Source organism: Juglans regia, chromosome 8, assembly GCF_001411555.2.
Source record: "Juglans regia cultivar Chandler chromosome 8, Walnut 2.0, whole genome shotgun sequence".
Lineage (NCBI taxonomy): Eukaryota > Viridiplantae > Streptophyta > Magnoliopsida > Fagales > Juglandaceae > Juglans > Juglans regia.
The window spans coordinates 29,573,230-29,595,854 of record NC_049908.1 but is presented as its reverse complement, the minus strand read 5'-3'; the positions used below and the strand labels follow the sequence as shown (position 1 = coordinate 29,595,854).

Sequence of the window (22,625 nt, the reverse complement as noted above, 5' to 3'; positions counted from 1 at the left end):
AAAAGATTAATTTACTGTCAGTCGCTCCCAATTGATGTTGTAAGACAATTCTAGACTCATACAGCAGCAAAAGCAAGAGCAGCTGCCCTCTCAAAGCATCACCCTAACCTCCTTTATTGCTGGTTAGAGAGCCATCTGTGATCGGTCATACCAATCTATAGGAGGATTTATCCACTAGAAATGTATAGTTGCTTTTCTCTTGAACTTTACCTGTAAGTTCACTCGGCAGAAAATTCTCTGTTTGAAGCAATTTCATCCCGATTTTTAGTACTTACCTATGCTTAGAACTGATAATTCTCACTCTTCTGTCTTGTGCAATCTTTGAGGAGAGACCATTACATAGCACAGAATCATTCCTAAAACTGCAACTATTCTTTTCTTTTGCAAAAAAGTGATAATTCTCTAATCTGACAGTTTATATTCAGTATCTGTGTGATTGCATTGGGTGGACGCCTACTCTTTAATTTTAGATATTGTTTTGAAGGCATATTTCTAATTTCTTTGGTGTTAGAGGATGGAATGAGAGTGATATATGCATCCATACCAGACAGTTTACTCTGTCTAAGTCAATTTGTACATTATTTCTTTGGCCAAATAATGTACACGAGTCCTTTCAATAAATTTTTATTTTCTTCACCATGTTTGTACCAAATACCCTTCTGAATTGAATTAAAGTATTTTAGGCCTAGCAAATAAAGAAAAAAAGAGTTTGAGCTATTGGTTTTATATTACTATCTTATTGTGACTGTAAAATTCTGATGCTTGATCCAGGGGTTACTCAGTTCTTCAAAAAATTGGATATTGGTTCGCTGGATATTGGGGATTATCTAGGTACTACATTTGCCATTTTTCTTTTTCGAGTAACTTTGATTGCTGTTTCGTTCTGACTGTATTGATCCGCTATTTCAGCAATCTGTGCAATATTTGCTGCCACGGACTCTGTATGTACATTGCAGGTATAGCAGATATCAGCATGTTTTCATGTCTTCAATCGGATGAGGTATCTACACTACAAACCTGAACTTTCATGTGACGGTGCAGGTGCTTAATCAGGATGAGACGCCTTTACAGTCTTGTATTTGGGGAGGGTGTTGTAAATGATGCAACATCAGTGGTACTTTTTAATGCAATCCAGAGTTTTGACCTCAATCATATCGACCCCAGGATTGGTTTGCATTTTATTGGCAACTTCTTTTATTTGTTTCTCACAAGCACAATGCTTGGGGTGATAGTAAGCCTCTCTCTCTCTCTCTCTCTCTCTCTCATAGATTCGTATGTATTAATGCACATGTGTTATGCTACATGTGCCATTCTCCCGCTCAGGCTGAAGGCTAGCATTATTTCAAACACACATCTACATCTCAGACGGAAAAGAGGACTATATAAGATTTATTGTCTTCAAACATTTGTTGGATTTAAATATTTTTACTGAGATCGCGACGTACCATGGATGATCTACAAATCTTGACTTGCTAATGTCTTGCTGCCTTGGAACAAGGAAAAAGTAGTCTAAAGAAGTCAATTTCTTTTTTGTTTTACCATTATAGCACCCTGCTTTCTGTAGTATTCATGTACCGATGAACAACCATGATTATAGCTTACAGGATTTGACGTTAGAAGGCATAGTTTGAATTTTGTCAAGCCCCTAGATTTGCCCAGGAAAAAAAAAAAAAAAAAAATTGGAACTCTTGAATTGAATGCCGCATTCTTGGCCAGGAGATGGGCAAAATGAGCATCGGATACATTCCCAGAAAAAAAAAAAAAAAAAAAAGAAGTTGCTTTTACTGGCATTGCAACAATAGTATTCCATTGTTTTTTTTTATAGGTAACAATAGTATTCCATTGTTATTGTACTAATGTTGAAATTGGACCTAGTCTCATAATAAGAAGGGTCCTTGCTTGGTCTTTAGATCGTACACTAGGTTTTTCTTTGTTGAAAGTGGCCTGGTGACACCTAATATTTAAGGTCTCCTGATTTGGCTTCTGAAGAAACCCTTAACTGATGAAGGAAAGAAGTGTTAGAATCATATACTAAAACCAGATTCTGATAATACAATTTTTCTCATGATTTAGGCACTCTGCGGATCGTGAAGTTGCTCTTATGATGCTCATGGCATACCTCTCATATATGATGGCTGAAGTAAGATGTCTAATAGTTTAACGGCACTCGTTTCTCTTTCTATGCTTCAAATGCTTTATGTAGACGGCAGATTTGATAGATTGCTAATTATTTTTCATCTCACTAAGATGCTACTGTATTTAATCTGTTATGCAGTTGTTCTATTTGAGTGGCATTCTCACGGTATTCTTTTGTGGGATTGTGATGTCCCATTACACCTGGCACAATGTGACCGAGTGTTCACGAATCACTACCAAGTAATTCTTCTTAGAAGCTATCAAGCCATTTTAACCCATTTTTCATATGTAGAACAAAGGTCAATTTGTCATATACCTAATGCTTTAGATTTTCTTTCAAATTATCACAGCATGCTTTCGCAACCCTTTCATTTGTTGCTGAGATCTTTATCTTCGTTTATGTTGGAATGGATGCCTTGGACATTGAAAAGTGGAGATTTGTCAGTGGCAGGTATTATCAGCATAAGAGCAGACGACTAACTAGTCCTTTTAGTTCCAAGCTCTTAATATGTTGAACCTTATATCTATTAGTAGTAGTAGTAGTAGCAGTTTATGTAATTTTTCAGAAAAAATGTATGATATAGCTGCCTTGCTGAGACATTATTTATTGCTCTAACATGCAATGCTTGATTTTGCTTTTTGCAGTCCTGGAACATCTGTTGCAGTGAGTTCAATACTGCTAGGTCTGATTATGGCAGGAAGAGCAGACTTTGTTTTCCCCTTATCATTTTTAATCAACTTAGTTAAAAAATCTCCAAAGGAAAAAATCAACTTCAGGCAACAAGTATGCTTTCTGTTTCTTTTGCAGCATAATTCTGTTTTTCTCGTACTTCATTGATGTACCAAATCTCACCACCATATTTATTGTTGTAGGTGGTAATATGGTGGGCTGGTCTCATGAGAGGTGCTGTGTCTATAGCACTCGCTTATAATCAGGTAAGATATGGACACGCTGTTATATTTATAACTAAATAGAAAATTTGTTAAGAAATAATTGATCAGAGGGAAATTTCAGTTTCTTTTATGCTCTTCCACTTGAAATAAGAACACTTGAATGGTGCATGCATGCGTGTGTGGGTGAGAGACAGATAGAGAGATGGTAGCAGTGGAATATTTAGTAAACCTTTTACTTTTCTAAATGCAGTTCACAAGGTCAGGGCATACTCAATTGCGAGGAAATGCAATCATGATCACCAGCACCATAACTGTTTGTCACGGGTGCTTGGGGGCTAGGTCTTGAAGAGGAAGGAAGTGAATGTGGGTTGCTGTTGAAGGAGGAGCATCTCAAGAAGCGGGAGAAGGAAGGCTTGGAGCTGAGGGTTGCTGATATAACGACATTTTGAATAAAAGAAGAAAGTTAGTTACTTAAGTGAAACGGTGCGCTTTGGTTTAATTGTGTAGTGTCGTTTTATATTGCATGATTGTGTGTTTTGAGCCTTAAGTGAAACGGTGAGTTTTGCCTTAAGGGGTGTAGTGCGCGTTTTATGAGTCAGTCATGGTCGTTTAAGGCCATCTCCTTGCTTTGCGGGTATAAAACCAGAGCAAACCTGTTGTAATCAGGCATTGATTGTTCATCGAAATTCAATACAATTTGGAGGTTGGGAATTCCTCGAAAATTCCTTGTCAAGATTCACGAATGGAATCTGGCATTTGATCTTAACTTCGTGTACGAGTGTCTCATTCTTTTGTGGAGGAATCTGTGTATTGGAGGAGATTGTGTGCTGTAGTGTTCTTGTTTTAGAAGATACATTACAAGTGGTATCAGTAGTAGTCGATCCTTGCAATAGCAGTCTAATGGGGGACGGGACGCGCGCAACACTGAAAGTGCAATTTGAGGAATCTAAAAGGCAGCAGGGAATAATGCAGCAGCAGCTAGAACAGAATCAGCAAGCAATTTCTGGCATTACTGAAAGGTTAGAACAAGTTTCAGATCTATTGAAATCTGTAGTTGATTCTGTGAATGTTATGTCTCGTCGAGATAGAGAAGTGTCTAATGATACTAGGAATCATGAGGAGAGAGGAGTTTTTCAGAGAAATGTTAGGTTGGACTTTCCACATTTTAGTGGCAGTGATCCAGCAGGGTGGACCTTTAAGGCCAATCAATACTTTGACTGTTTTCAAATACCTTTCCATCAGAAATTAATGGTGGCTTCGCACCATATGGAAGGTGAGGCATTGGTGTGGTACCAAAGTGCCTTTGAAGCAGGTCAGTTTAATTCATGGGAGACCTTAGTAGTAGCAATGCAAGGAAGGTTCGGACCTTCAGCATTTGATGATCCAATGGAGGCATTAACCAGATTAAGACAAACTACTTCTGTTAGTTTGTATACATCACAATTTGAGGCCTTGTCCAATAGGCTCAAAGGCTTGTCTGACAAACATAAGATGAGCTGCTTTATTAGTGGACTCAAGGATGACATTCGAATATCTGTCAAGATGTTCAATCCACTAAACCTTGGAGCTGCATTTAGCCTGGCTAAACTGCAAGAGGAACATGTCCTATCTTCAAGAAAGTCATGGAGACAAAATAGCCATTTTGCTGAGAAATGGCCTCTTAATAGTGCGGGGATGACTGATCTCGCCAATAATTCTCCAAAGAATGTGGTTCCTATGAGAAGGGTGAATTCATCTCATATGGATGAAAAGAGGAAAAAAGGCCTATGTTTCCACTGTGATGAAAAGTGGAATCCTAATCATGTCTGTAAAAATCCGAGGGTTTATTTCTTGCATGGGGAACCTAGTGATATGCAAGAGGTACTTGATAATGAGGATGAAGTGGTGCCTCAATCTCTACATAGTTCTAAAGAATTGGTTCTGAAGGGGGTGGAGGAACTTGAAGTCTCGATTCATGCCATTTCTGGTTGCATCAACAGTAATGCCATGAAGCTCCTGGGGACCATAGGCTCATTTTCTGTTGAGATCCTTATAGACTCAGGAAGTACTCACAACTTCCTAGATCCTTTGGTGGTTGAAGCTGCAAAGTTGCGAGTAGTGGAAGATGGAGCCCTTCAAGTGAAGGTAGCTGATGGTACTAGCATAGTCAGCCAAGGCAAATATGAGGAAATGATTAAGGTCCAAGGAACTAAGTTTCTAGTTCCTTTCCATGTTTTGACTCTTGGAGGCTGTGACATTGTTTTAGGGGTTCAATGGCTTAAAACATTGGGTCCTATTCAATGGGACTTTACAAATATGTCTATGCAGTTTGAGGTTGCTGGTCAGAAACTGTTTTTGCAAGGGTTGTTGTCTGAACAGGTTCAGGTTGATGCTGGGATTCACATGCTTAAATCTTCCTTCATTGGTCAGCAAGGTTGGCTTCTGCAACTTGTAGCAGTTCAGCCTAAGTTGGAGCCACCACAGACTTTACCAGCAGTGGAAGAGGTAGTAAACCAGTTTCAGTCTGTCTTTGAGGAACCAGTTGGGTTGCCTCCTCCTCGAGCCTTTGACCATCGAATTGTCTTGAAGGAAGGGACTCCTCCAATTTCTGTGAGACCTTACAGGTACCCCCATTACCAAAAAACAGAAATAGAAAAAATTGTTAAAGATTTGTTGTTAAATGGGGTGATTCGACCAAGCCAAAGCCCATTTTCTTCACCTGTTCTCTTGGTAAAGAAAGTTGATGGCACATGGAGAATGTGCATGGACTATAGAGCTCTCAATCAAGAAACTGTTAAGGACAAGTTTCCAATTCCTGTGATAGATGAGCTCTTGGATGAGTTGTATGGGGCAAGGTATTTTTCTAAACTTGATTTAAGATCAGGTTATCACCAAATACGAGTAAGGGAAGATGACATTCCTAAGACAGCCTTTAGAACTCATGAAGGCCATTATGAGTTCTTAGTAATGCCCTTTGGGCTTACTAATGCACCAGCCACCTTTCAAGGTTTAATGAATCATATCTTTAAACCTTTCCTCCGAAAGTTTGTCTTGGTTTTCTTTGATGATATCTTGGTTTACAGCCAAGATTTATTTCAGCATTTGGAACATTTGAAAACAGTGTTATCTGTTTTACAGCAGCAGACTTTGTTTGCCAAGAAGTCTAAGTGTAAGTTTGGGGTTGTGGAAGTTGATTATTTAGGCCATATAATTTCTGCAGAAGGGGTAAGAGCAGACCCTACCAAAATTTCAGCCATGTTAGAGTGGCCTGTTCCTAAAACAGTGAAGGCCTTGCGAGGGTTTTTAGGCTTAACTGGGTATTATAGGAAATTTATCAAAGGTTATGGTTCAATAGCTGCCCCATTGACCATGTTATTGAAGAAGAATTCCTTTGTGTGGGGTGAAGAGGCTGAGAAGGCTTTTTTGCAACTTAAGCATGCTGTAGCTCACCCTCCAGTCTTGAAGCTACCAGATTTCTCTCAAGCATTTCTCATTGAATGTGATGCTTCTGGTGTCGGGTTGGGAGCTGTGTTGATGCAAAACAGCCATCCCATAGCCTATTTTAGTAAGGCTCTCAAGGGTAAAGCTCTCCTCTTATCAACCTATGAGAAAGAGCTTTTAGCACTTGTAAGTGCAGTTGGGAAATGGAGGCCTTACTTGCTTGGTCAGCCTTTTAAGATTAAAACTGACCAGCAAGCTTTGAAGCACTTGTTGGAGCAGAAAGTAGCCACAGAAGCACAACACAAATGGATCTCTAAGCTCATGGGATATGATTTTCAAGTTGAGTACAAAAGAGGTAAAGATAACAAGGTAGCTGATGCACTTTCAAGGAAGATGGAAGAGGATACTGCTGTTTTAGCACTCATTTCATTTCCTACTCCTGATTGGATTACTGAATTGAAGCAAAGTTACTCAGAATCACCCCACATTCTTCAGATCCTGGCGGCTCTAGAGAAAGGGGAACAAGTTCCAAAAGCCTTCTCCTTGCAACAAGGTCTTTTACTCAAAAAGGGCAGACTGATGATTGTTCCTGGTTCATCATTTCAGAAGAAGGTATTGCAATACATTCATTACAGCCCAGTGGCAGGCCATGTGGGCTATCATAAAACCTTGCACAGAGCTAAAATGGATTTTTTTTGGCCTGGCATGAGGCGGGATATCAGGAAATTGGTTAAGGAGTGTCAAGTCTGTCAAGTTAACAAGTCAGAAAATGTGCTGCCAGCAGGTTTACTTCAACCCTTACCCATTCCCCAGCAACCTTGGCTTGATATTGCCATGGATTTTATTGAAGGCCTCCCAAGTTCTAATGGAAGCACTGTTATTTTTACAGTGGTGGATAGATTGACTAAGTTTGGTCATTTCTTTTCCCTAGCTCATCCATACACTGCAGCTAAGGTGGCTGAGATTTTTTTTTCTGGAGTTTTCAAGCTTCATGGCTTACCTAAAACAATTGTCTCCGATCGTGATGTGGTGTTCACAAGCTTGTTTTGGCAAGAACTCTTTAAGATGCAGGGCACAACCTTGACTATGAGCTCAGCTTACCATCCTCAATCTGATGGTCAAGCTGAAGCTTTGAACAAGGCTGTTGAAGCTTACTTAAGGGCTTATAGTGCTTCTAAGCCCAAGAGTTGGACTACTTGGCTTCCTATGGCTGAATGGCATTACAATACCTCGCTGCATACCTCTACAGGCATTTCTCCATTTCAAGCCTTGTATGGAATGCCTCCACCAAGGTTATTGTCTTATGTAGCTGGTACCACTACTAATGAAGCAGTAGATCAACATTTGAAGAATCGTGAGCAAGTCTTATCCTTGTTGAAGGAGAACTTAAGCAAAGCTCAGAATCGAATGAAGATGTATGCTGACAAGGGAAGATCCGAGAGATCTTTTGTGGAGGGTGATTGGGTGTTTCTCAAACTTCAACCTTATAGACAAAAATTAGTAGCCATGAGACATAACATGAAGCTTGCTCCTCGCTATTATGGTCCCTTTCAAGTCATTCAGAAAATTGGGACAGTTGCTTACAAGTTGAGTTTGCCTCCTACATCAAAAATTCATCCAGTTTTCCATGTTTCTTGCCTTAAAAAGAAACTAGGGGATCAAATTACCCCTTTACCCACCTTACCTCCAGTTGATGGAGAGGGTGCTGTCCAACCTGAGCCTGAACAGATTCTGGAAAGGCGTATGAAGAAGGTAGCAGGTCGTGCTGTCACTGAAGTCTTGGTTAAATGGGTGGGAGCTGCTATGGAGGATAATTCTTGGGAACTGTTATACAAGTTAAGGTCTGCCTATCCTCACTTGATAGGCATTGTCTTGTGAAGGTCACGGGTGCCTTGGGGGCAAGGCCTTGAAGAGGAGGAGATTGTCACGGGTGCTTGGGGGCTAGGTCTTGAAGAGGAAGGAAGTGAATGTGGGTTGCTGTTGAAGGAGGAGCATCTCAGGAAGCGGGAGAAGGAAGGCTTGGAGCTGAGGGTTGCTGATATAACGACATTTTGAATAAAAGAAGAAAGTTAGTTACTTAAGTGAAACGGTGCGCTTTGGTTTAATTGTGTAGTGTCGTTTTATATTGCATGATTGTGTGTTTTGAGCCTTAAGTGAAACGGTGAGTTTTGCCTTAAGGGGTGTAGTGCGCGTTTTATGAGTCAGTCATGGTCGTTTAAGGCCATCTCCTTGCTTTGCGGGTATAAAACCAGAGCAAACCTGTTGTAATCAGGCATTGATTGTTCATCGAAATTCAATACAATTTGGAGGTTGGGAATTCCTCGAAAATTCCTTGTCAAGATTCACGAATGGAATCTGGCATTTGATCTTAACTTCGTGTACGAGTGTCTCATTCTTTTGTGGAGGAATCTGTGTATTGGAGGAGATTGTGTGCTGTAGTGTTCTTGTTTCAGAAGATACATTACACTGTTGTTCTCTTCAGCACAGTGGTGGGATGTCTACTGCCTTTTCTGTGATCTGTGAAATCATATTGACTTGATTTAATTTGTTCTATAGTGATAAATATTAATCCTTCCATTCTTTTTTCGTTCACTTTTAATTTTATTGTGTACATGGTTGGTCCATTGAGGGTCAAACTTATTTACTTGGCACATCTTCTGATGTCACATTAAAAGAGCCCAATCTGGCCTCTTGATATGCCAAGGGTTTGTATTTTCTAAGAATTAGCTGATTCATTTACAATGAAAAGAGAAATTGCAAATATGTTGCTTGCTGTTATGGTCTTCACCGTTAAGCTTCTTAGCTATCAAGAATATGGGTGTTCCATTGCTCAAAGCTCCATTGGAGGAGGGCTTGCTGTCAGATGCCCGCTTCCTCCATATTTATTCTTTATTATTTGTTTGGCAAGAGCATCATGGACAGAATTTTATGTAGATACAATTAAAGTGGATCAGTTCCACCATGATTCCAATTGAGGTTTTGGGTGAGCTCTATATATATGTTATTTTCTTAAGAGGAACGATGCTTCTTAGGGGAACAAGAAAACCAACTGCCCTTCACATGAATTTTTGTAAGAAAACAAGTTACATTTATGGTTGCTTTTGGCATTAGGATTGCTTGCGATGTTGTATGAATGAGTTTTCCATATGAAATTTCAATGTTCTTGGTAATGGTAATAACACCTCATATTTGTTTCTGGTCAGGTGTTTGGTTTGCTGACTAAACCTCTTATAAGGTTCTTGCTTCCACATCCAAGACACACAGCCAGCAAGGTACAGTCAGATCCGTCTACTCCAAAATCTGTAACTGTGCCTTTTCTTGGAGAGGGGCAGGATTCTGTGCCTCTTCTTGGAGAGGGGCAGGATTCTGAGTTTGACATTCCTGAAATTATCCGACCAAGCAGCATACGTGCACTCCTGGCCACTCCTACGCACACTGTTCATTGGTACTGGCGTAAATTCGACGATGCCTTCATGCGCCCCGCATTTGGTGGCCGGGGTTTTGTTCCCTTTGTTCCTGGGTCACCAACCGAACGGAGTTTTAATCAAGGGCAATGAGAAGGCGGCCAAGCAAAGAATGTAGAATGTGTTGTAGGTTGCATACATCTTCTGGACAGTAAGGCACCACATGCCTTTGAACCAGCTTGTGAAATATTTGCTTTTGCATTGGGAATATCTCCGCGGGAAGGCCCAGAGAGCATAAAGGATGTGGATACAATAGGGTAGCGAGATGGCTGTGCACCATAATCTTTTGAAACTGCTGCATATCATGTATAGCTGATTGTACCAATAAAAAAGAAATCATTTAGAGCTGATTGTGTTTGCCCCTAGCTCTGGAAGGGGTTTGCCCTTTTTTTTAATACGTCAATTGACATCGTGGTTATTTTTATGATAATAAGTTGTTGGGTGTTGTTAAGTGTTTTTTTTTTTTTCCTTTCTAAAGTGACTTCATTAGTGAAAATAGCATTACTACAAGAGAATAGATCATATTACAAACCATTTCAGGCCATATCAGATCATGCTTCTAGTGCTTTAGCTTAAAGTGGTGACCTTTACCCCCACAAAAACAAAAACAACATAAAAGCCCTTAGTCTTCTTGTTTACCAAGTAAAACAATTTATCAACACAGATGCTCCAATTGTGACTTAGTAGTTTACATATAGTTGGCTTTAATCATGAATATACAGAAAATAAAACTAAAACAGAACGATTTCAAGCATTGTGTTTCAAGAGTTTACCCTTGCCAAGATCATCCTGATCTCCATGGACAACAACAGCTCTTCCAATAATGGAGTTTGGTCCAGAAAGTGGAATCTGCAAAATTGTAAAATACATCAGTGAAAAGTAACTAAATATATGTGCACAAGTAGAACTTAAACAGAAGATGAAACACACCTGCTTGTCAATTATTGTGAACTTGGCTGTCCCTGTATGAAAAGAGGTACCATCCATTAGTGCACCACTGTGTGTCAGAACAAAATACATACCCATCTTAAGCCTTCTTATCAGGTAACTAACAGCAGAAACAATTTGCTCTGCATATTATTTTTTGGTAACTTTTTTGGTAGAAGACTGTAGGCACCATTAGACGCAAACTGCTGGGAAATCAAAGCAGCTTGCCTGGAAGGTGACCCGTATTAACAATTGATGTTTGAGAAGGGTCTCTTAAAACGGCTAAATCCTATGCCATTTCCCTCTTCTCTCCCTTCTCTTTACCCATCCAAAAAATTAAAAATAGCAATAATTAGAAGGAAAAAAGGAAAAAAAAAAAAAAAAAAGGTGAGAAGTTCGGTAAGCAGATTGTTGACAGAGATCAAAGAAAGAGATCTCACAAGGACCGGCCAGTTAACTTCTATGAGCCACTTGATTTGGTTACAGCCACTTTGGCAAGTCAAGATCAAGGGTACTCATAGAAGTGTTCACCTTTCCCTTGGTACATGTAGCCGGTAGCCTCCCCCCAACAAATATAAAAATCACAGATAAATGAAAAATACTTGGTTGCAATGGAGTTAAGGTAGAGTAAAATAAACAGAAGGGCAGCTATAGTAGATGACTCAGGGAAGAGAAATGGGAGATAGAACTAGGAACTTGAACACTAGCTGCTGCTGGCTTTTCATATAAAGTTGGGCGGGCAAGAAAGATCTCAGCAGCTCATCCTCAAAGTTGGGTTACTCCCCTGCATATTATAGAACATGATAGAGTCCAACGATTGGGAAGCTGTCAACGAATGACCAAGGGGATAGAGGTAAACACAGCACATACCATCATCACCAACAGTGACATTTCCAAGATCAGCAGCATGCCGATTCTCATCCTCAGGAGCACCATGCCTTTGCCAGCAGGATTGAAATGTGATCCTGTAAGCAGGTAGATTAAAAATAAAATTAAAGACAAAAGGGATTAATGTGGAGCAAAGTGGGGTTTACCCTGCTCTTGGACTGGATGCTTTAGATACGAAGAAACAAACATCATCTCTTTGGACTATACCAGTTGACATGCAACCATTTGTTATGTCCCCAAGTGCATGAACATGGTATGGAGACCAGGCTTAAGGCCAGAAATATTTCCAGTTACTGTTGTAGAGCCTGAAAATTTGAAACAAAATGTCTTTCAAAATGTGAAAAATAGAGACATCTACACTTGCTGGATGATCAGACAGGATTTCCAAGTTACCATCAGCTTCTTGGGTGAAGTAGATAGTCCCACTGACACCCTCATTGCTGCCAAGAACAGCCACAGCATTCACCATCGTTTAATGTGTTCTAAATGAAACAGCTTATTAGAACTATATTACATAAGACGACCTCAAAATGGAAAAAGGAGGATAGACAAAGGTGGAAAGCAATACAATCAACCAAAAGGTCTACTAGAACATAATTAAAAATCAAAGTATGCTCTCAGCTATGGTAATTGGATTCATAAATCCCTCCCTTCCAATGATGTTCGGATAGCCAAAAAGGAGGTGCTTTTTCAAAAATAATGCAAGATAATCCAACTCTTGACTGCTCATTTCTTTTTGCCGGAAAACCTTTTCTTTCAAAAGAAAGTCGAAATTTTCATTGTTTTGAAGCTAGCAAACAGGTTTACCACACACACACATACATATACATAAATATATCCACACAAACACACACACATCACTTGCTTTCACTGAAGCTAAAACCCTAAAACCTCAAAGGAGAATATATATTCAAATAATAGCTAGAAAACTCGATTCCCAGGCACAAATTTAAATTTAGATTATATATATCCAAAAGGCCCAATCGAGTAGAATATTAATTTTTTTTTTCCGACTCAGAAACAGCAGTAAATGCAATATATTACGAGTCCACACTCCAAAGTCCAAACTACCGGATAACAGAAATTGCATAGGCACAGAGTATGAAGCTGATGCGGCTAAAACTGAAGTCGGAAAAAGACTACCCAATGTACCCATTATCATTTCTCTCTTAATTTCCCCAACCTTCTCAACATCCAACCAAAGAGTACAACATATACCATACAAAATCAGATGGGAAACAAAGATCATCATTATGTAACACACCTAGCGCAAGACCCGATGCAACTGTGAAGAATAACACTTGGCAAACTTAAGTGCAAACTGTGAAGAATAACACTTAGCAAGCGTAAGTACATACTCCTTGTGTGTAAATATTTAACTTCCTCAGTCGAATCGCCCCCAAAAATGGAGTACTACCAAGAAAAGGAGCAACCTTTATTACGAATCAGATGAAAAGAAACAAAACCCAGACAATGAAAGAACAATATCAATGTAATGGGGCTTAAGTAATAGATGAATTAAATGGCAGATTGTATGCTAATGGATATTTGGTTAGATGAATATTGTTGAAGACGACGGACAGGGATGGTGATAAAAGTGAAAATAGGTGCTGTTCGAGGCGCACCTTCCTCCATGCTGATTTCAGTTTTCTCAATTTCCAGGAATGAATCCCCACACACGTTCCAGACCTCCACTATATGCTCTGCCATTAACTAACTTGGCTCACATATGCCTTACACGTGTTTATCTGTAGCTGTAATTGAAAAGGCAACAAAGTAAAAAGATAACAATGCATATAACCGACGCTACGCAACATTGCGTTTTATTCTTTCCATTTCTCATATCCTATCTGATGGCCCGCAATCTCCTCCAAGCTGAAGCCCAATTTACTTCTTCGTGGGCTTCATAACAGATCCCTTCCCTTTAGAGAACCTGGCCCACCAGGTAGGGATAGTCTTCTCGAAGCCTCTGCAGTGACTCCCACGAATTCTCCTCTGCCGATAGTCCTACCCACTTCACCAAAGCCATGGTTTGAGCTTTGTTCCCCTGTTGACGCATTCGGCGTTCCAGCACCAGTTCGGGTTCGGGCTGCACCTCGCATGTGTCGTTGACTGGAGGGAGCGACGGAAGTGCTTGAATCCTAGTACCCAGCTTCTTTTTGAGACACGAGATGTGGAAAACCGGGTGTATCTTGGACTCCAGGGGTAACTCAAGGCAGTAAGCTACCGTTCCCAAGCGCTGCATCACCCTGAAGGGCCCGTAAAACCTAGGGGAAAGCTTCAAATTTTTCCTTGCAACCACTGTTTTCTGCCGATAAGGTTGTAAACGGAGGTACACCCATTCTCCTATCTGAAACTCTCGCTCCGTTCTTCGTTGATCTGCAAACTTCTTCATTCTTTGTTGTGAAAAGTTGAGATTTTCTTTGAGTAGGAGCTTGATATGTTCTCTATCTTTCAACATTTTGTCTGTCGCATCATTTTGTGAGGTACCCGGAATGTATGTAATGAGCCGTGGTGATGAGTAGCCGTAGAGGGCTTCAAAAGGCGACATCTTTGTTGATGTGTGGTACGAGGTGTTGTACCACCATTCGGCAAGGGGAAGCCACTGAGACCACTGTTTCGGTTTAGAACCCACAAAGCACCTTAGATAACCCTCCAATGCCTTATTGAGGATTTCTGTTTGCCCGTCACTCTGCGGGTGATAAGCTGAGTTGTAGCTTAGAGAAGTACCCTGCAGTGAAAACAAAGTTTTCCAAAAAGTGCTTAGGAAAATAGGATCCCTGTCTGAGAGTATGACCTTAGGAAATCCATGCAGTTTAAACACTTCCCTTAAGAAAGTTTGAGCTACTTCGACCGCTGTATAGGGGTGTGCCAAGGCCATGAAATGGCCATATTTAGTCAACCTGTCCACAACGACTAGGATGACATTAACCCCATGAGAAATAGGGAGACCCTCCACAAAGTCCATGGATAATTTTTCCCAAGCTTGGTTTGGAATGGGAAGAGGTTGCAACAGACCTGCTGGGTAGAGGTTCTCGTGTTTATTAACTTGGCATATTTCACAGCTTCTTATCAGCTCCTTAATATCCTTCTTCATTCCATGCCAGAAAAAATTCTTTTTAGCTCTTTGATATGTTTTTAGAAACCCTGAATGGCCTGCTTCCGGGTTGCTGTGTATAAACTGTAATACTTTGGCTTTAAAACAAGAACTGGGGTTAATCACAAACCTCCCCTTCTTTAGGACCAGCCCCTGCTGGATTGTATAACCCTTAGGCAGTTCTAGCTTGGCCTACCGCTTAGCTAACAATTCCAGCAGCTCGGGTGAGGAGGAATAGCTCGCCTTTAACTCCTCGATCCAATCGGGTGTGGGAAAAGAAATAATGGCCAGTACTCCCGCGTCCTCATCCCGCTTTTCATCCCTTCTAGAAAGAGCATCCGCCACCTTATTTTCCCTTCCTTTCTTAAACTCAATCTTAAAGTCGTAGCCCATAAGTTTTGTTAACCATTTCTGTTGTGCCGTGGTTCCCACTTTTTGCTCAAGTAAGTATTTTAGGGCCTGTTGGTCCGTCTTAACAATGAAAGATTGGCCCAATAAGTAGGGCCTCCATCTTTGTACAACCATGACAAGAGCCAATAATTCTCTCTTGTAAGTGGACAAGGTCAAAGCCTTACCTTTCAAGGCCTTACTGAAATAAGATATGGGCTGTCCAGCCTGCATGAGTACGGCTCCCACACCACACCCACTTGCATCGCACTCAATAATGAAAGACTTTGTAAAATCTGGAAGTCTTAACACCGAAGGTTGAGAAACAGCCCCTTTTAATTGCTGAAAAGCTTGATGAGCTGAGGCATTCCAAGTAAAAGCATTCTTTTTTAATAAGGCTGTCAAGGGGGCAGCTATGAGCCCATAGTGCCGTATAAACTTACGGTAATATCCCGTTAGGCCCAAAAAACCTCTCAAGGCTTTTAAGTTGGTGAGAGTGGGCCACTCTACCATGGAAACTATCTTGCTTGGGTCAGCTTTAACTCCTTCACTCGACACTATGTGTCCCAAGTATTCCACTTCTCAAACCCCAAAACTGCACTTGGACAACTTAGCATAAAGCTGATTTTTTTCTAGAACCTCCAACACTAGCCTTACATGCTCTATATGATCTTCCACAGTTTGGCTATACACCAATATATCGTAAAAAAAAACCAGTACAAACCTTCTCAAGAAGGGTCTAAAAAGTTCATTCATTAACCCTTGGAAGGTGGACGGGGCGTTGGTGAGCCCAAAGGGCATTACCAAGAATTCATAGTGCCCTTCATGAGTGCGAAAAGCAGTTTTGTGAACATCCTCAGGAACCACCCTGATTTGATGGTACCCGGATCTTAGGTCCATTTTAGAGAAAATCACGGAACCATAAAACTCATCCAACAACTCATCAATGACGGGAATAGGGAACTTATCCTTCACCGTCTCTTGATTTAAGGCCCTATAGTCCACGCATAGGCGCCAACTCCCATCAGCCTTGCGGACTAGTAAAACTGGTGAGGAAAAAGGGCTAGAACTGGGTCTAATCATTCCTGATTTAAGCAATTCAGTGACCATTTTCTCAATCTCAGTTTTCTGGTAAAATGGGTATCGGTATGGTCTTGTGGAGATAGGTGGGGTTCCCTCTTTTAATGTAATTTTGTGGTCATGGGTTCTCTTGGGTGGTAATCCTATAGGTTCTGAAAAAACATGTTTAAAGTGTTGTAACAACACGGTGAGCTCTCTGTTTTGGTTGTGGGTTGTGTTTGGGATTGTGTTTGGGTTTGGGACTGTGGATTGTACAGCAGAACATTGGATCAAAACTCCTTTGGGTCCATTCATACTGTTCAAGAGGACTTCCTTTCCTTCCCCAAATGATGGTCTCCCCAAGTGGAGACCCTTCAGCTCAACCAATTTATTTTGCCACATAAATTGCATGACTAACTTAGAGAAATTCCAAGTTATATTGTCCAGATTTTCCAGCCATCGTATACCCAAAACAGCGTCACAACCACCCAAGGTTAACAAGTAAAAAGAAGTAGTGAACTGGTTACCTTGTAATCTGATTGATGTGGCTGTACATGCCCCTTCACTTGTGACCAACTCGCCATTGGCCACTCGTACCTTGAGCTTTTGATTGGTATTCACCTTCAGCTTTGCCTTCCTGGCAATAGAAGGATCCAGGAAGTTGTGAGTGCTTCCTGAATCCACCAAAAACAGCACCCTCTCCCCACCCATAAAGCCATGGATTCGCATGGTATTCTGATTGGGGGTTCCCGTGATGGCATTGAGGGATATTTCCAACTTGGTTTCAGGTTGTTGGCCTTCTTGCCTGTCATGTGAATCAAAAAAAATTTCTTCACCCTTATCTTCTTCATCTTCAGCACACCCTTACAATACATACACTTTTGGAGATTTGCACACGCGATTAGGATTCCACTTCTCCTCACAATAGTAGCATAGGCCCCTTTTCCTTTTTTCATCCATTTGAGATGAGGGAATTTCTCTCCTTGGTTTGAATTGTTTCTGACCAGCTCCCTGAAGCTGACTCTAGGAATAACTATTCCCTGGATTGTTTCTGTCCAACCAGCTCTTGCCTGAATGTTTTGAACTAGACAGGTACTCCTCTTGGATTTTGGCAAGCCCAAAAGCCACATTGAGGCTCAAGGGTTTGAACATCCGCACGGGAAGACGGATTTCATCCCTTAATCCACTGAGAAAGCAACTCAGCTTGTGTGATTCAGTGAGTCCTCTAAGTCTGTTTGAGAGGGCTTCAAATTGAGCCTTATAAATGACCACAGTAGACACTTGTTTGAGGCGTGTAAGTGCCTCCATGGGATCGTCATAGGCTGTGAGGCCAAACCTAAGCAATAAGGCACTAGAAAAGGTGTCCCAGTTGTTAAATTGTGCTGTCTCTGCTGCATCTTGATACCATATTAATGCATCCCCGTTCATGTGATATGATGCCATTAACAATCGTTGTGCAGGAGGTGTTTGATGATAATCAAAATAGTGTGAAGCTTTGAAAATCCAACCTGCTGGATCGGTGCCATCAAAGTAAGGAAAATCCAGTTTCACCCCTCTCGGGCCTTCACGCCTAAAATCCTGGAATTCCCTGTCTTGCTGGTGATATGTCTCATGGTGAACTACTTGTGCCGTCTGGTTCGTGACTAAGGTTTTCACCATCTCAGTCAATTGTGCTATGTCTGCACGCATTGCAAGCATTCGTTCCTCCTGGGCCTGCATCCGAGTCTCTTGAGCTTCTTGCCGCTGCAACACTTCTTACTATTTAGATCTAGTGTTATCAGCCATGAATGAATGTATTCGGATGAATGACTGTAAGGAAATGGTAGTATGAGTAATGGAGAAATTAGAGAAATAATGAATGGTTGAATGGTTTGGAATAGGATCGTAGACCTGATACCACTGTAATGGGGCTTAAGTAATAGATGAATTAAATGGCAGATTGTATGCTAATGGATATTTGGTTAGATGAATATTGTTGAAGACGACGGACAGGGATAGTGATAAAAGTGAAAATAGGTGTTGTTCGAGGCGCACCTTCCTCCATGCTGATTTCAGTTTTCTCAATTTCCAGGAATGAATCCCCACACACGTTCCAGACCTCCACTATATGCTCTGCCATTAACTAACTTGGCTCACATATGCCTTACACGTGTTTATTTATAGCTGTAATTAAAAAGGCAACAAAGTAAAAAGATAACAATGCATATAACCGACGCTACGCAACACTGCGTTTTATTCTTTCCGTTTCTCATATCCTATCTGATGGCCCGCGATCTCCTCCAAGCTGAAGCCCAATTTACTGCTTCGTGGGCTTCATAACAATCAACCCACGAGATAAAAATCAGGAGTGAGAAAAAAATACAGGGAAAGAGAGAACTTCGAAGCTCATCCCAGAACACCCCTTGAGAGCTCAGCAGAGAGGAACAATCAAACCTGAAATCAGAGAGGAGAGAGGGCAGGGGCCAGGTGGGGTTGGGGGGGCGCGGATGATCCAACTTAAATCAGGGAAATTTACAGTAAATTGAGATGACAGTAAAAAATTATTTTTAATATTAATATTATTTTAAAATTTTTAAAAATAAATTATTTATTATATTTTAAATAAAAATTTAAAAAATTATGATTTTTAATTTAGATAAAATTTTTATATCAATCCTAGCCTCGACTTTAAATTCCGATTGAAATTTGGATTGAATTGAAATTAATTATGTTTAGTCTAATTTAAAATTGAGTCTAATATTCAATCACTTAATTTTGAAATTACTAAACTCATCTTAATTTAAAAAAGTAATGCTAGATACAGTCTCCATTTAGAGACTATAATACAAGCTTATCCCTATTAAAATGATGTTTTTTCTCATTTAATAAAGGGTCTGCACATACAGTCCCCAAGTGGGGAATGCAAATAGAATTTTTTAACTTAAAATCTCTTTACACGTGAGATTCATAACTTTTTTCAACTCAACATCTCTTTAAAAGCGAGATCTATAATCTTTTTTAACTTTTTATAAATACATCTAAATTTATCTTAACATTTAAATTCATCTTAGATAAGTTACACAAAACTCACTCTACCGTATCAACTAATTATCATTCATAAAAAATTCAACTCATCTCAATTTAATTCAACAAGACTAGTGAAGCAGTAGATGGTCACATATAACACAACTGTTCATTTTTTATCATCAATAGACGAGTGGGCTTAACTTTCCATCATTTGGATGGGATTTAGGTTTAAACCTGGTTTACTTTTAAAAATCATTTCATTTCTTTTTAATAAATATTTTTTAATTTTTAATTTTTAACTTTTAAATTTTTTTACGAAATTATAACATAATTATTATAATTTTTTTAAATTTTTAAATAAAACACAAAAAATAATTTAATTTTTTTAAATATCAAAATAAAATAATATAAAAATATATATTTTTTAATTTTATAATATTTTTATTCAATTTTTATTTTCATATATCTAACCAAACGAGGCATTAAAAGCTGCTTAAATTTTTGTACAATTGACTATTTATCTTCCCTAACGCTTTTATAATATTAATATTTGTAGTCAACATGAATGCATCAAGCTAGAACAACCATATTTGTATGGAAAACACTATGTCTACAGAAAAGATACCGAAATCTTTTTTATTTTTTTTACTTAATAATTAAGTAAGTGTTTTAAAATGAATATGTGATTTTTTTTATTTTTAAAAAATATTTAAATAGTTTAAAAAAATAGTGAAAGAAAAGATTAAAAAAAAAAAAAAAAGATTTTGTGTATTCGGTAGAGGATTTCTGTGGAAATCCTCTGTGGACGTAGCAACGTCCATTTTTAATTCCCAGCAGCTTGCATGCTTTGTCGGGCTCCGTGACTTTTGCTGCCATTGAAGCTTTTCTTCTGCCAGGACATCAAAATCATTAAACGTTGCTTACATAATTAGTATTGTTAATTCTAGCACTTTAATTTCATGATAAATGCATATTCTCATATATACTACTATTTTTTTATTTTATTTAATGATTAAAAAAGTGAGTATTAATAAAGTTATATAATTTTTTAAATTTTTTTCATAATGATTAAAGATGTTAAAAAAATAATTAAAATAAAATGATAAAAAATAAAAAAACTGGAAATGCACTTGAGTAGTAGATAGACAGTGACCTTATCACTACCTATTTTTTTAATAATCAAAATTAAAATAGCAATGTATCCCGTCATTATAAAACATGTATTTTTTACATGCTCAAAATATTTTCATTTGTTTGGAAGAAAAGTTCTCCAACTCAATCGGGAGGAAATATTATGTTGATAAATATTTTGAAACGCTTTGTAAACTAGAGAATATGTAAAATAACAAAAACAAATTAGAGAGAGAGAACTCGGTATTGAGATACGTTGTGATGGACATTTTCCTTATAGTAGGTTTCGCTGCCTCCAATTATAAATATGCATTAGGCTTCTAGATAGTCTACTCCTAATATACAAAAACATCGGTTCCCATTAATCTCCTCGTCGGTGCACACAAAAGGAGATCCTCAAACCCAATATAAAATAGTCAAAGCCCAAAGAAAAAAAGATAAAAGAATGAGAAAGTGTTTCTCTAATTTTTATAAAGAATTTGGACTTAATGAATTTGTGGGTGGATTTCCTATTTATAGAGAACTAAAGGGCACTTGTGAAAAGTCACAACTAGAATGAAATGACACTTGTGAAAAGTCATAACTTATTTAAATGAAATAGTATATGTGAAAAGTGATATCACATAAATGAAATAGTACTTGTGAAAAGTCACAACTTATATAAATAAAAGAGTATTTGTGTAAAGTCACAACTAAAATGAATGAATACTTTTGAAAAGTCACAACTTCTCAAATATTAGAGAATACATTGAAAATGTTTCTAATTCACCAAAGGACACAACCCTTTGTTTGGTTGGGAAGCGGTTAAGGCTCATATCCCCAAGAGGCATACATTAGTTCAAGTACCAAAACACATTTTCATTTAAATCTAAACAACTTAACCGATACATTGAACAAAGGTAATGGTTCAAGTTATTTTTACTTTATATCAAATATTTTAATCATTTCTAAGTTTAAAAACCAACATATTCATCCTATTCTTAATTATGTATTTTTTAAAATTAGAATGTTTTGTTATAATGGGGCGGGTTTAAAATAAGATTTTCAAACAACTCAGGCTGGATGAACTTTAGGCTTAATTAAAATGAAGGAATACTTAAAGAGAAATTCTTTATGCAGTCCCATATCAGAGGACTGGGCATGCACGCCAACGTGGCAAAAACGCCCCATTTTACTAAGTTGGGTTTACGACGTGTCTTGCTCGAGATAGATCTTCTCCTTGTGATGACTTCCCCCTTCCTCATTTGGCTGGTCTTCTCTTCATGAGAGATTGCTCTTCCTTCCTCCCTAAGACCAAAGCTTTGCCCAAAAGAGTAATTCCGTACGTCTGAGCCCAGCCCTAACGAAGTGGTGTGAGGTGGTGGAGGAGCTGCTTCCGCCCAAAATAGTAATTATGTCTGAGCCCAGTCCTAATCAGCCAATGCATGTAAAACTGGATCATGTTTTATATTTTAAGTTTTAATTTCCTGCACTCTACCTTAATTTATAAAGGTGACTGTCCAATTTCCAGAAACTAATGGTGTCTATAGGGACCTCAACATGCTCTGACCAAGCACTTTTTGCCACCACTCCTGTGCACATATTTGCCTATAGTATTTGGCTTTACATTCTGCTAGGTAATTATGATACTATCTGGAAGTTGACTTCCCTACATTTCAACCATACATAATTAAATTAAATAGATTTATGAAACAACTTTACATAAATATGACAAGCAAATTGAATACATTTTTCCTCTTTCTATTGGCACGGGTCTCAGATTGTCTACGTAAATTTTGTGGCTTCCTCATAACCATCTCTACTGTAGATGCCATCCTCTTCGATAGAAGCCTCTCTTTACCTCTAACAAGACGAAGACTCAACATTTCTTTCAAACTTCCCTTTTCTCTACTGTAGGTACCAATATTCACAAGCATATGTTGTGTCTTGGTTTTTGTGTAGCTCAAATTCATAGCCAACAACTTCTGTATCATATCCATTGAATCATGATTGCTTTCAGTTGCATTTGTAGCGACTTCGTAGCATAACTTAATCAAATTAGCAAACCTTCCAGCAGCTGGTTTACTACTCAAATCATTATAACTGCTTCGAATGAGAACATACCTATGCTTAATGTCCTTTCGCCACCTGTCTATAATGTACTTTGAAGGCACCTATCGATCATCCTTGACTAAGAAAATAGCTAGAATGTACCTACATAAAATGCCTCTCATCCT

General features: G+C 38.9%; 2 protein-coding genes, 1 non-coding gene and 2 pseudogenes across 4 annotated transcripts in view; 2 read left to right on the top strand and 3 right to left on the bottom strand.

Annotated features, from left to right (window-relative positions):
* Window positions 1–22,625, top strand: part of LOC109004516 (probable disease resistance protein At4g27220) — a 963,953-nt gene that overhangs the window by 810,692 nt on the left and 130,636 nt on the right. The gene's annotated exons all lie outside the window — the stretch shown is intronic.
* On the top strand, window positions 748–10,064 carry LOC109004526 (annotated as a pseudogene).
* Window positions 9,851–13,347, bottom strand: LOC108999682 (annotated as a pseudogene).
* On the bottom strand, window positions 11,225–11,330 carry LOC118349380. Its single transcript, XR_004802348.1, has one exon. It is a non-coding gene; the product is annotated as a small nucleolar RNA snoR109 (small nucleolar RNA).
* Window positions 13,654–17,991, bottom strand: LOC118349227. The gene is made up of 5 exons (XM_035692856.1): window positions 17,333–17,991; window positions 16,018–17,077; window positions 15,853–15,898; window positions 15,023–15,770; window positions 13,654–14,899 (listed from the first exon to the last, which is right to left on the bottom strand). Exons 1-5 carry the CDS (start codon window positions 17,989–17,991, stop codon window positions 13,654–13,656), a joined length of 3,759 nt encoding a protein of 1,252 aa, XP_035548749.1.

What these genes read in the sequence shown, in the direction of transcription:
- LOC118349227 (XM_035692856.1), bottom strand. Translation starts at nt 17,991, where the DNA reads ATGCAGGCCCAGGAGGAACGAATGCTTGCAATGCGTGCAGACATAGCA. An exon ending in AAACATTCAGGCAAGAGCTG is followed by an intron (nt 17,078 to 17,332) that starts GTTGGACAGAAA and finishes TTCACATGACAG; the next exon opens with GCAAGAAGGCCAACAACCTG. An exon ending in CTGGAATTGTTAGCTAAGCG is followed by an intron (nt 14,900 to 15,022) that starts GTAGGCCAAGCT and finishes GTTTATACACAG; the next exon opens with CAACCCGGAAGCAGGCCATT.